The sequence below is a fragment of the Grampus griseus genome (genome assembly GCF_964374135.1).
Source record: "Grampus griseus genome assembly, chromosome: 20".
In the NCBI taxonomy this organism is placed as follows: Eukaryota; Metazoa; Chordata; class Mammalia; order Artiodactyla; family Delphinidae; genus Grampus; species Grampus griseus.
The window spans coordinates 14946933-14961388 of NC_139014.1; the positions used below are offsets into that span (position 1 = coordinate 14946933).

Below are 14456 nucleotides of genomic sequence, written 5' to 3' on the forward strand. Positions count from 1 at the left end.
ATTATTAGTTTCTTCCTTTTTACTACTAAGAAGAATACTGAGAATTTAATACTAAGATTTCATTTAATATCCATCGAATGAATATACAATTTGTTTATGTACTCTTTTGTTGAAGGAGCTTCGGTTGTTTCCAGTTTTTAACTACTATGAATAAAGTCAATATGAACATTTTTGTATGAGTCTTTTTGTAGACATATGTTTTCATTTCTTTTGGGTAAATACACAGGGATAGAATTGCTTGGTCATGAGGCAGATTTATCTTTAACTTTATAAGGAACTGTCAAATAGTTTTCCAAAGTAGTTGTACCATTTTAAACTCCCACCAGCAACGTGTGAGGGTTCCAGCTGCGTACCATCCTCACCGACATTTGATGTTCAACTTCAAAAATGTTAACCACTGTAGTGGGAGTAAAGTGGTGTCTCATTGTGATTTTAATTGGCATTTCCCTGACGACTAACGATGGCAAACACCTTTCTATGTGCTGGCAGCCTATTTGAATATCTTCTTTTGTGAAGCATCTAAATTTTTTGTCCATTTAAGAATCGGGTTATTTATCTTTTCAGCAATGATTTATAGAAATTCTTTAGATACTATGGATACAAGTGCTTTGTGACACACGTACACAGAGTGAATTATTTTCTCCCCTTTTATGATTTGCTTTTCCTTTTTCTTAGTGTATCTTACGTTGAGCAGACATTTAACATTTTGATGAAGTCCAATTTATTAATTTTTTCCTACATGGTTAATGATTTTTAGGACCTAAGAAATCTTTACCTACCCCAAGGTTGTGAAGATATTCTAAGTTTTTTCTATTAGCTTTAGAGATTTAGCTTTTATATTTTGGACCATGATCTATCTTGAATTTATTTTTGTGCACCTATGGTGTGAGGTAAGGATTAAGATTCATTTTTTTCTCCATACATGTATCCAGTTGTTGTAGCATCATTTGATGACAAAAATTCTCTTTTCCAAATTATCTTGGCATCTTTGAGGAAGGTCAACTGACTCCATATGTGTGGATTTCCTTTTAGATTTTCCATTCTGTTCCACTGACCTATTTATCTACCCTTGTGGGAATACCACCCTGTCAGGGGAGTGCTAGAGCCAGCTCAAGCTGGTTCATGGGAGCTGATTGCTAAATTTCTTATGGTCAAATCAGGCCCCACCCCTGGACTGATTGTTAAACATTTACTAACATATTACTGCCTGTCATGATTTCTGTAGCTTTATACTAAATGTTGAAACCAGGTACTGTTGGTCTTCCAGTACTGTTGGTCTTCCAATTTTTTTTCTTTTTTAAGATTGTTTTGGCTATTCACAGTCCTTTGAATTTCTGAAAGTTGTCAATTAAAAAAAAAGTCCTGCTGGGATTTTGATTGGGATTATGTGGAATCTACAGATCAGTTTGGGGAAAAACTCCGATCTACAAACATGGCATATCTCTTCCATTTACTAAGTTCTTTAATTTCACTCTGCATGTTTTGTAGCTGTCACTGTGGAAGTCTTACACATCTTTTGTTAAATTTATTCTTAAGCATTTTGATTCTATAGAAAACCGTATTTGCTCCAGTTATCTACTGCTGCATCAAACAGCTAAGAGTTACTCAAATGGCTGGGAAACGGAATCATCTGCAACAAAAACTCACATGTTTGGTGTCACGGCCAGAACGACTTGATGACTAGAACAGTCAACTGGAACACTAACATACAGCTGCTCCATGTGGTTTGTACTTCCTCACAGCAGGGTAAACTCAAAGTAGTCAGTCTTTTGACATGGCAATGCATACCCCCAAAAGCAAGTGTTTCAGTGAACAAGATGGAAGCAGCATGACCATTTATGACCTAGCCTCAGATATCACATAGCATCATTTTGTAGTATTTTATTGGTTGAAGCAGCCACAAGTCTGCTAAGATGCAAGGGAAGGAGACACAGACCCTAAATCTGGATGGGAGGAATGTCAAAGATTTTGCAGCCACGTTTTAAAACTGCCACACTACTTTTTAAATTTCAGTTTTCAGTTGTTTGCTGCTAGCATATAAATACAACAGATACTGCATATTAACCATATAGACTGTAGCTCCACCTATGTTAATTCTCGTAGGCTTTTTTTTTTTCTTTTGTAGATTCCTTAGACTGTTCTAGGTAAACAATCACATCTGCAAATAAAGACAGTTTTACTTCTTCCTTTCCAATCTTTATACTATTTGCTTGTTTGTTTTCTTATTGTGCTAGCTTGGACCACACATGGAATGTCGAATGTTAAGTCGCCTTGCTCCTGATAGTAGGGGAAATGTATTTAATATTTCATCGTTACCTGCATGTCCTTTAGGAGACTAAGTTTTCTTCTATTCTTAGTTTGCAGAAAGTTTTTATTGTTAATTGTAATATTTTGTTAAATGTTTTTCTGCATTTGTTGAGATTACAGATACATATTTATATAAAGACATATAGATTTTCTCATTTATTCTGTTAATATTATGAATTACAGTGATTAACTTTCAAATGTTAAACTAACATTGCATTCCTGGTCAAGTAAAACTAATCATTTTGCTATTAGTGTGTTTCAGGATTTTGCTATTATGGTTATGAGGAATACATGTCTGTAATTTTCTTTTCTTATAAAGTCCTTATCATATTTTGGTTTCAGCATTAATGCTTGTCTAATAAAACAAACTGAGAAATGTTCTCTTTTCCTTTATTTTCTGAAAACATTTGTGTAAGATTCATATTATTTCTTCTTTAAATGTTGGACACAATTCATTAGTAAAGCCATCTGAGCCTGGAGTTTTCTTTTAACTTACAAATTAAATAGATAAGAGCTAGTCAGATTTTCTCTTTCCTCTTGAGTCACTTTTGGTAAGTTGTGTTTTTTATAGAATTTGCCCAATTTAAGCTGTTGAATTTGTTATATAGTTCTTCATAATAATCCCTTATTTTTCTTTTAATGTCTCTAGGAACTGCAGTGCTAGCTCCTCTTTCATGCCTGATGTGTTTTCCTCTCATTTTCTTGATCAGTCTTCCTAGGGGTTTATTCATTTTAACTATTAATTTTTTTCTATTTCACTGACTGCTGCTCTTGATTTTTATTATTTCCTTCTTTCTGCTACCTCTGGTTTTATTTTCCTCATTTTTTTCTAGTTTATTAAGTCATAAACTTAACCACTGATTTTATGTATTACTCAGTTTGAAATATTCTATAATTCGCTTTGTGATTTCTTCTTTCTCTAATGGGTTGTTTAGAAGTACACTGCTAAATTCCTAAATATTTGGGGATTTTATGTGTATTGATTTCTAATTTAATTCCATTATCTCAGAGAACATTTTCTGTAAGATTTTAATTTCTTGAAAATTTCAGACTGATTTTATGGTCCAGAATAAGGTCCATATGCACTTGAAAAGAATGTATATTGTGCAGTTATTGGGTAGTGTTCTATAAATGTCAGTTGGATCAAACTGGTTGACAGTGTTGTTAAAATCTTCTATATATTTACTAATTTTTGTCTACTTGTTCTAACAGCTACTGAGAGAGAGGTGTTAAAATTTCCAGCTATGACTGGGTATTTGTCTATTTAGCTCTTTGGTTCTATTAGTTTTTGATTCATGCATTTTGAACCTCCATTATTAGGTTCATACACATTTAGGATTACTTTATCTTCTGATAAATTGGTCCCTTTATGTTTATCAAATGCCCCTCTGATAATACTCCTTGTCTTGAGGTCTACTCTGCCTCACATTAATAGACCCACTCCAGCCTTCTTATGCTCCATGTTTATAGAGTATATATTCTTCTATCCTTTCACTTTCAATCTGTGTCTTTAAATAACCTCTCCTGCAGACAGCATATGGTTGGGTCTTGTTTTTTATCCAGTCTGACAGTTTCTGCCTTTTGATAGAAGTATTTGGTCAATTTAAATTTAATGTAATTATTGATATGGTTGATTTTAATCTCTCATCTTGTTCCATACTAAAAAAAATTATTCTGTTCTTTCTTTCCAGGCTTCTTTTGGATTAATCAAACAAGTTTTAGTATTTCATTAATTTTATAAATTGTGTTTCCAGTTATTGCTCATGACGGTGATTTTCTTTTAAGGGTAATTTGGGAATTTGATAGAATAATTAAATTCACTCAGAACAACATTTACCAATGGGGATATCTAAAGCTGGTTATGGAGACCTAAATGAGAAGCAAATATATCTAGTAGCAAAATTAAAAAACACATGAATTATGGTTGAGAATCCAGAGCTGAGTCTGCATGCATTTGGATATTCTCCTTGAATTAGCCTTAAGATGTAGATCCTTGTATCACTGACTTTCCTTCAAGGTACCCCTACATGTGAGCAATTTCTATGTTCACTTATTTGTTCAAAATTTATTTCCTGAAATGCCTACTATGTCCAAGGTGAGGTAACCACTATGAAGGATAAAAGTTGAACAAGAAAAGGTTCCTAACTTCAAAAGCATGCAATTTAGTCAAAGGAATAAGTACAGAAATAACTAATTCTTATAAAGCACAAAGTATAATATCTGACGTATAATAAATGTTCAATAAATGTTAGTAATAAAAATTTAAGTTCTTACTATACATACAACAGTAATGTATGAAGTACCACAAGTGAGATTTAAAAAAGAAAAACCTGTTGTCAATTTGGAAGGCTACTGTAACTTACTGGAGGGGGCAGGTGGATCAGCAGGTATTTCATGAATGAGGTGGTATTTAAGGTGGTCCTTGAAAGATGGGTAGAATTCTGACAGGTAGAGATATGAGGAGAAGGTATATCAAGAAAAGGAAACAATGAACAAATGTATGGAGGCAGGAAAATGGAGGGGAGTATTTAAGGATTAATGGATACTTTGGTTTACATGTAAATACAGGGTTCATAAGGGTAAAAGTAGATAATAAGGCTGGAAAGTAGGCTGGATCCAGGCCATTAAGTACCTTAAATGATAGGTCAAGGAGCTGGAAGTTAATTCAGTGAGGTAATAGGGAAGCACTGGAGGTTTCTGAACAGGGAAATTTAGTGATCAGAGCAATGCTTTACGAAGCTTTATCTGGAAGCAGTACATAAAGTCTAGAAGACTGGAGAGACTGGGCAGAGACTACCCACCAGGTATGCCATTAGTGGGTTAGAGGTGTGCCTAAAAATGAATCCCTTCAGCCCTCAGGGCTTCGGGGGATTTGTGCAGCTGTAGCCTCAGGGCCAGCCATGTCCAGCCACGAGGAGGCATGATTTTTTATCTCAATGTGCTAAACAAATTTTAATAATTTTCCAAGTGTGTTATGATGTGAAAGAAGCACTAGACCAGAAAACCAGAGAAGACCAGGAAGGGTAGCAACACACATGTGATATCATGGGCAGCTGAGCAGCCTTCAAGGTAACAGTGGTAGGAATGACTCTGAGATTAACGGATGTGAGAGACATCAGGAGGGCAGAATTAACAGGATTTAAAGATTGACTGAATGTACAGAAATTTCTTTTTAAGTTTGCTCAAAATACGTGCAGAGAAATTCCAATGTTTAAAAAAGTCTAGGGTATGGTAAAGCTAATAGGTAGGTCGTAGAAGTACAGATAGACGTCATCAGCATTGAGAAGAGAAACTCTGATATCCAAGTAATTGGCATGGAAGTTCACATAACTGAAGATAGAGGCCGGAAGAATGTAAATTCTTATAAGTATCTCTGAAATGCTCGAGAAAAGTATGTAAGTCTCTCAGGAATAAACAGGATTGCTCAGCAATCTCATGCTTACTCAGGTCCTTTTCTTCGGCTTCCAGCACTGACAGAACATTAGGAAAGGGGTGAGGCAGAGAGACGGGTGAAGGAGGAGATGGTTACATTTAGGTCACAGCCGACACTTGAGCTACAGAGTTAAAACGGAGGAAAGGCACGAGGCGTGAGAGGGGGATGGATCCCATTTAATTTTCCCCCACTTCTTAAAAATATCTTAATACCTTTTAGTGGACAATTAAGTAATTTTTAGCATATACACAGTTATGCAACTCTACATGCCATTTCATTTTACCTGACTGTGGAGTAATAAAAAAAAATAGCAAATATAAAAACTGAGGATGTTTCTAACCATAGAAACTCCACGGCACTGGGTTGGAGTCGTGGCTTTACTGATTTATTTGAACTCCACGGAAGGACTGGCAGCTCTACTACCTTTAGTTCAAGAGAAATGCTTTATATTTGGAAATAAGAATGAGAATTTTTACAAATAAAGGAGGAAGTAGCAATTCCTGGAGGAATTTTTATTTTTTCAGGTAAAACCTTTTATTTGTTAACTGTATCCTGTAGGAACATTTAGTTTTTGCAGTGTGATAAAAATGATCATTTTTATAGCATGACCCGAGGTGAACTTGGGCTTCAGAGCCTCTACCTTCCACCTGCTTTGCACCTCATCTGTACCTTTGTGGAGATTCTCCAGGGGCTCCAGCACTCCCCTCCGGAAGGAGGCCATGGGATCTTGAACACAGGACCGAAGGCTCAGCATGCTCTGTAGGTGAGGCTCCCGGAGAAGCTGCTCCCGATAGGCCGCCAGCTGCGGTGAGCGGCAGAGCAGGGCAGCAACATTGTGGACGAATTCTGGCACCAGGCAGGTGTAGGCATTATCTGCTTGGCAATAGTGATAGGCAACCACCTAAAAAAGAAAGATGAGAACACAGACAGGTTTATCAGTAGCAAGAGCAACAGTCATGGCTACTGTACAATCATTCTCTAACACTGTCTTCTGTCTCCCCACTCCTCAACTTCTTCAAGTAAAAATAAAAGCTGCTAAACTTTGAAACTGCCTGATTTATCTAAGATCAGAAATTTGACCCAATATTTCTCTTGTATATGTATGGTATCATAATTCGTAATTAAAATTTATAAATACAAATTGAGTTTTCCCTCTGGATTATAAGAAATAGGAAGCAGGCCTGAGAATAAAGATTTATATTAATCTCTCCAATATTTATTCAGCATAGAGTAGTAGAGGAAAGAGTCTGATATTGTAACAAAGCATTAGGGATAAAATAACCAGAGAAATACCATATGTTAGACTCAACAAACATACGCTCCTAAGGCATATTTTAAAAATTATTAAAAAATTATAATTTCATTATAAACATCTTATAAAAAATAAAATGACTGACTTAAGAATTCTCACTAAGTATTTCCTGAGCACCCAGAGAGAATCAGAATTAGATAACAGGAAGCAGAAAAGGAGTGAGATTTTTGTCAGATGCAGGTGTTAAATTCAAAGAACTTAGAAAATGTATGCATCTTAATACCGTTCACGGTCTGGCCTGTCAGGCTGGAACCTGCAATTTTAAGCTCTGTTTTTTTTGTGTGTTTTTTTTTGCCGTACGCGGGCCTCTCACTGTTGCGGCCTCTCCCGTTGCGGAGCACAGGCTCTGGACGCGCAGGCTCAGTGGCATGGCTCACGGGCCCAGTCGCTCCGCGGCACGTGGGATCCTCCCGGACCAGGGCACGAACCCGCGTCCCCTGAATCGGCAGGCGGACTCTCAACCACTGCGTCACCAAGGAAGCCCTGTTTTCTTTTTTTTGTTTGTTTGAATTTGCACAGGATTCGCTCTATACCTTCTGGTTGTTCCCTCTGCCTCAAGGTCAAGTGCAGAGCGTGATTTTAATCTAGACCACTCTGTTGGCTCAGTACTACCTACAAAAGTGATGGGATTGTGCAGATAACAAGAAACTGCAGGGGAGATTCAGCCTGAATGTATGGAAAGCATTGACATGGTGCTCAGAACATACAAGCGCACAGTAATGTTAGCAGATGCCGCCACCACCATCATCATTGCCTTCCTTCTCCTCTTTCATCACATCATCTCCATCAACATCACGGTCATCATCAAGCTTCTGTATACCCTCTCCTTTTCAGCTACTGGCTTTGTAACTACAGGCATTTGAAATTTGCCCTAGGAGCATGCATAGATATACCACTGGGACCCCAGCTCCTCAATCATCTCTCAGAGAACAGTCATCCACGAAAGTGTTCTGCTTTGAAATGACTCTTAATCTAGCTCTTTAACAAATGCTGGGGTTTCCCTGGTGGCGCAGTGGTTAGGAGTCCGCCTGCCAATGCTGGGGACACTGGTCAAGCCCTGGTCTGCGAAGATCCCACATGCTGGGGAGCAACTAAGCTCATGCACCACAACTACTGAACCTGTGCTCTAGAGCCCATGAACCGCAACTACTGAGCCCATGTGCCACAATGACTGAAGCCCATGTGCCTAGAGCCCGTTCTCCGCAACAAGAGAAGCCACCACAGGGAGAAGCCCGTGCACCACACCAAAGAGTAGCCCCAGCTCGCCGCAACTAGAGAAAGCCCACGCACAGCAACAAAGACCCAACGCAGCCAAAAATAAATAAATAAGTAAATAAATTAAAACAAAACAAAAACCCAAATGCTGGAAATGTCACTTTTTAAAAAACACCTGAAATTGTTCTCATTAAGCATTAAGAAAACTGAACAATACAGGAAATGTTACTACACATGTAAAGCTGAGGATAGGAATTGCTTGTGAGTGAAGCAATGATGTCTGAGCACAGTGTGGAACTGGAAATGAGGAGGTGTACTTAGAAATCTCCACTCCTTTCTGTAGACAGATTGATTACCGACCTTAAGCATAACATAAGGAACCCAAAGAGAAAACTTGGCAGCAATCCATCTGTGCTCTCAATGAACAGTGAATGTCAATGGTTATGCCCACAAGGACACAGATCTCCACTTTATAAAAAGCAAACAGCAAACCTCTGAATCAATATGAACTTTCATCATATTTTACCTCAATTGATTTCACATGTCGAGGCAAAGCACAGCTGAGCAAATCAGCTGTAACTTACCCTTTACCTAAAGTAACGGGATAGGAGTTTGAAGATAAAAATTCTAAAATTTAGGAAGAGGGTTCTTTTACTGATTTCATTAAAAATCATCTGCGCTCTTGGCTGTATGAGGTTTTATCTAACAAAGATCATTGCTAAAGTTGCCCCTTCTGTGGCTGCCTTTCTTTCTTTTAATTTAAAAAATTTTTAGGCATTCTAAATATAAAATCTCGACTCCTCTGAAGAATTCAGGCAGAAAGACCATTCAACATCTTCATGAAATTTGTAGTTTGACTCAGAACTGATCATCTACTAGACATTTCAAAGCAGCTACATAGTATGTAAATGTATACACAATCTGTCAAAAACACTTGGTACTTCCCCTTAAATTGTCTATTGACATCATCTACAACTTTTCCTACATATGCAAATGGGAAACAAGTCTGGGAATGTAGTTTTTTCCTGCCTTCTCTCATTGTACTAGTGTTCAGTGATGGATAATAGATCACTCCCCACAGCTCTGAGGAAGTCATCACAGCCACCCATACTCAGTCACTATTATTACAACTTCTTGGAAATGGTTCAGAATTAGTCCACCCTCAATAAATCAGCAGGTAAAACCTTTCTGCCTGGTGAACTCTTGTCTCTCACAATGACCTGTTGAAATTTCATTTTCAGCTATGTTTTTCTTATGTTATTAATTTTTTTCCATCTCACATTTTCCTTATGTTAAATCTCTATACTTTTGATTAAAACAATTCTATCCAAAATATATCTAATATAACCAAAACTGTAGTAATTCTTTGAAGAGGACAGTGAGTAACTTTTAGATTAATGCTGTGAGGGAGGAAAAAAAAGGCCAGGTTTGTAGACTATACAGACCAAAAAAAAAAAAAAAAACAGTAAGACTGGAGGTCAGTATCGCCTTGGGTATAAAAAGGTTTTGATTTAAAGCTATACACAAGAAATGATACAACTAAGCAAAATCCTCATCAAAGGCCTTAATCAAATGATTGAATGGCAGCAAACCTGTCAGGCTTGTGTTAGAAGTCCCAGGCCTTCACTCTTTAAAGATTCTTTTCTACTTCAAATGAATAATCTGTGACAGGATTAAGCTAATCTCACATAAAGAAAAGGCAGCTTTGAGTATCTGGAACTCATTTGGACATAAAAATTTAATTTACATCATGACTGGCATTTGCATTACTTAAATTCTAATGTTGTCACTGACCTTCCTTCAGGTCTGCTCTCATATTCTTATTCCCTGTCTCCTTCTCATCACTTCTTGAATGCCCTCACCACCACCTGATTGATTTCTGACTCAGCGCATCCCTTCCAACACTTCGGGTTACTTTGGCTTTTTGTGTTTCTAGGGACCTGAAGGCTCAGTGTCAAAAACTACTTTCTCTGCCTTTTCTCCTGTCCCTCAACTCTGACTCTAATCCCCATCCTGGGACTGGAAGCTAAGAATAATTCCAGACTTGGGTTCGGCCTCAGTAATTTTCCAGCTTGGAGCTCTAACTTTTTTTTTTGTCAGTAGGACTTTTATTTATTTTTTAAAACTTTTTATTTTGAGCTAATTTTAGACTTAAATGTTGCAAAAAGATGTGAGTTTCCGTATATCCCTTACCCAGCTTCCCTTAACATTTTATATAACCGTAGCATAATTATCAAAACCAGGAAATAACACTGGCACAACACTATTAACTAAAGGCAGTATTCGAATTTTGTCAGTTTTCCACTAATGGCCTTTTCTGTTCCAGCATTCTATCCAGGACCCCGTGTTGCATTTAGCTGTCATTTCTCCTTAAACTCCTGTAGTCTGTAAGAGCTCCTTGGTCTTTGTCTTTCATACCTTGACACTTTTGAAGAATCCTGATCTGTCATTTTGTTGAATGTCAGTCAACGTGGGTTTGTCTAATGTTTTCCTCATATTCCAACTGAGACTTTTGGGCAAGAATACCACAAAAACAATGTTGTGTCACTTTCAGTGAATCATGTCATGGGGTTCATGATGTTGACATGTCTTGTTACCGGTGATGCTGACCTTGATCGCTTGGCTAAGATAAAGGTTTCTTCTACGTTTCTCTTCTGTAAAGTTACTGTCTTACCCTTTGTAGTTAATAAATATCTTGGGGGAGATACTTTGAGAGAATGCAAATCCTGTTTCTCCACAAATTTTTGCCCATTACTTTTAGTATCCATCGGTGGCTGCTGTCTGCAACATTATTATTATTGTGATGCTGTACAACACGGTGACTATAGTTAACAATACTATGCTATATAGTTGAAAGTGGCTAAGAGAGTAGATCTTAAAAGTTCTCATCACAAGAAAAAATTCTGTAACTACAGGAGCTGATGGGTATTAACTAAACTTAGTGTGGTAATCGTTTCATAATATATACACATATCAAATCATTATGCTGTACATCTTTAACTAATACAATGCTATATGTCAATTCTATCTCAGTAAAACTGGGGGAAAAGCACTATGAGAGAGGAAATATAAGATGTTGGTACAACACATCTAAGTAACTTAGGAGAGCCAGAGAAGTCTTCTTGAAAGTAAAACTTAAGCTGAGATCTAAAGGATGAGGTGGAGTGAACAGGCACAGGAGTGTCCCAGGCAGAGAAAAGCAATACGTGCAAAGGCCCTCAGGCAAGACACAGCTTTACACTTTCAGGAAATCAGTTTTAGTGTGGCTACAGTGGAAGTGAGCTGGGGGTTGTAGGAGATAAGACAGAGCAGAGGTTTTCATCTGGGGTGGCTTTGCTGCCCATGGGACACTTGGCAACGTCTGGAGACAGCTTTGGTCATTACAACCGGGGGTGGGAGGATGCTACTCGATAGTGGGTAGAGACCAAGGACACTCCTACACATACTACAATAAACAGGAAGGCCCCAAACAAAGAATCCTCTGGCCCACAATGTCAATGGTGCTGAGGCTGAGAAAACCTGAGCTAGATATAAAAGGTAAAAGCCCTTTATACTAATACATGTGATGTTTCAAGAAGGGAGTGTGGATTCCATTTAAGGGCAAGGAGGAGCCATTGACAGGTTTTATGTAGCAAGAAGAAAAATACGTTTTAGAAAGATTACTCAGGCTTCAGTATAGAGAACAGACTACAATTTAGTCACTCATTTAACACATATTTCTGTGCAAGGCATTGTGCTAGGAGCTGGGGACAGAGTGGTGAACAATAATTTAAATACTAACCATTCTGGTGAAGGAGACAGATAAAAAACACAAGATTGACAAAGGAATACATAAGGTTGTTTCCCATATTCAGTATCCTGAATGTAGATGTAATCTGGGTCTCACTATAAAATTTCAGTGTTAATTTTTAGAGGAAAAAAGCCCTAGACACATTTTATAAAACATCATCTATAGGTTACTTGTTTAGTTCTGATCACATTTCTCCTAAAATGTAAATCTTTTAAAAAATACCCAACTGGAACACAAACCAAATCTTATACTTCACTGTTGTCATTTTTTGTTTTTCTCTCTCCATATGTGTATGTGTGGCTTAAGTCTCTGTATTATGCTCAACACACATGTGTGAACTGCTGAAATGATCACTTCCTTGGCTGATAGCTTTAACAGTATCAGCAACAATCTCAGGAACCGTATCACTTGACATCCTCCTGATTTAGTACAGAACTAGTCTCTTGGCAAGGATGACATTTCAGTTCTCTTTCTTTCATAGATTTCCTTCGGTGAAAAAAACCTTTGCTTTTTGTATCACTGTGACACTTCTTAAAATTAGCTGGCTTCTCTAATTAGCTTTATTTCAGATGTATTAGCTTCTTAATATAAGGACTAAGCTAGTGACAATTTACCTAATGTGACAAGAGCTTCTAGATGCATAAAAACTTTTTTTAAAGACTTTTTTTTGGATGTGGACTGTTTTTAAAGTCTTTATTGAATTTGTTACAATATTGCTTCTGTTTCATATTTTGGTTTTTTGGCCGCAAGGTGTGTGGGATCTTAGCTCCTCAACCAGGGAAGCTAAGCTAAGCAAACCCGCACCCCCTACATTGGAAGGTGAAGTCTTGACCACTGGACCACCAGGGAAGTCCTGCATAAAAACTTTTTGAAGAAGAATTTTAGGTCAGCAAAATTTCTGAAAGGTGCCCCTTCATTATGACTTCCTTACTTTAAAGCCACTCAATTATCGACAGATTTTCCAAAAGAACACTAAACAAAAATCCTTCCTGTCACACTACAGAGGCAGCACAGTGGTTAAAAGCATGGACTCTGGAGCCTGCCTGCCTCAGTTTAAATCTGGTTTCAAGTCACGTACTAGTTATCTCAGCAAGTTGTGTAACCTCAGAGCCTCTGTTTATCTGTGAAATGGAGAAAAGAAGAAGACTCACTTCATTGGGGTGAATACTGGCTCTGTATCCTAGCTCTGCCATTTACTAATAGTAAGGCCTTGGGAAAATGAACTATCACTGAAGCACAGTTTCCTCATCTGTAAAATGGGGATGATAATGACCACCTCGCAGGCTTAAGAATGAAGAAGTGAAATAACAACTATAATGTAAAAAGTACTAAGCTCAACACACATTAAGCCCTCAGTAAATGGAAGTCAGCCTCTCCTTGTCTGGGGAAGTCTGCATGTATGATCACTTGGTGGCAACAGGCTGAAAGCCTGGAAAATCTGTGGTTGTTATAAAGTCACACACCCAGGAGAGGCCCCGAATGGGATCTCTGCACCGCTCTACTGTGATTATACTTCAGAACACGTAAGATTAACTGGAAATACATTTAAGAGATGTACACCTAGCAAAACCTGTTACTTCAAGTGGGAAGTGTTTCTTCAATAAATAAAATTGCTTGAAAGTTGTGACAAGAACTCTTCAATGTTCTCAATTATGAAGAAGCATAAGAAGCGGCAGGCATACTACGAAATACCAATGATAATTGATGATATACAAGCACCAACCCTAAGAACTCTGGCTAGCAAATCAAGAAGTTTTTCAAGGACACTTTTAGTTCTCATATATTAGCTTACTTTATCAAAATACTAACTGGTTTGAAAAGATAATTTCTGCTTACCAGTTTGTTACAGATGAGAAGCAAGGTTGTTGGCTTCTGCTCTATGCTCCTACAGCACAAACTTACACCTGAACTGCAACCTGTGGCACAATTACTGGGATAATATTCAATTTTAATCTAAGGGGCCATTTGTTTTAGATTTTTTTTTTTAGTGTAAACTTCACAATATCCCATCTCTAGGTGTGAACAGATGTATTTATATTTTGTTTAAGGAAGAAATAAGTGTGAAATTTTAAATATGTTCCTTGAGTAAGTGTAAATAATCACTAATTTCTCACTTATAATATTTAACATTTTCCAAATATTGAACTAAACATCAATTTTAATCTAAAGGGCCATTTCTTATATAATGTTTAATATAAATTTAAAAATATCCCATTTCTAGGTACAAAAGACATTTATTTATATTTTGCTTAAGGAAGGTATAACCATGGAATTTAAAATGTGATCACTTTTCAAGTAAGTACAGTCACTAATTACCTACTAAAAATAAATAACATTTTCCAAATACTGAACATAAACATCTTGGGACTTTTTCTCTTGATGAGAGAGAGGCTAAGAAG

The 14456-nt window shown here is 37.3% G+C and overlaps 1 protein-coding gene across 3 annotated transcripts in view; it reads right to left on the reverse strand.

Moving 5' to 3' along the window:
• TANC2 (tetratricopeptide repeat, ankyrin repeat and coiled-coil containing 2) overlaps positions 1 to 14456 on the reverse strand; it is a 320473-nt gene that overhangs the window by 67855 nt on the left and 238162 nt on the right. For all 3 annotated transcript variants that reach the window (XM_082679739.1, XM_082679740.1, XM_082679738.1), the window contains one exon: positions 6410 to 6641. In XM_082679739.1, the coding sequence (XP_082535865.1) occupies positions 6410 to 6641 (232 nt within the window). The remainder of the gene's footprint in view (positions 1 to 6409; positions 6642 to 14456) is intronic.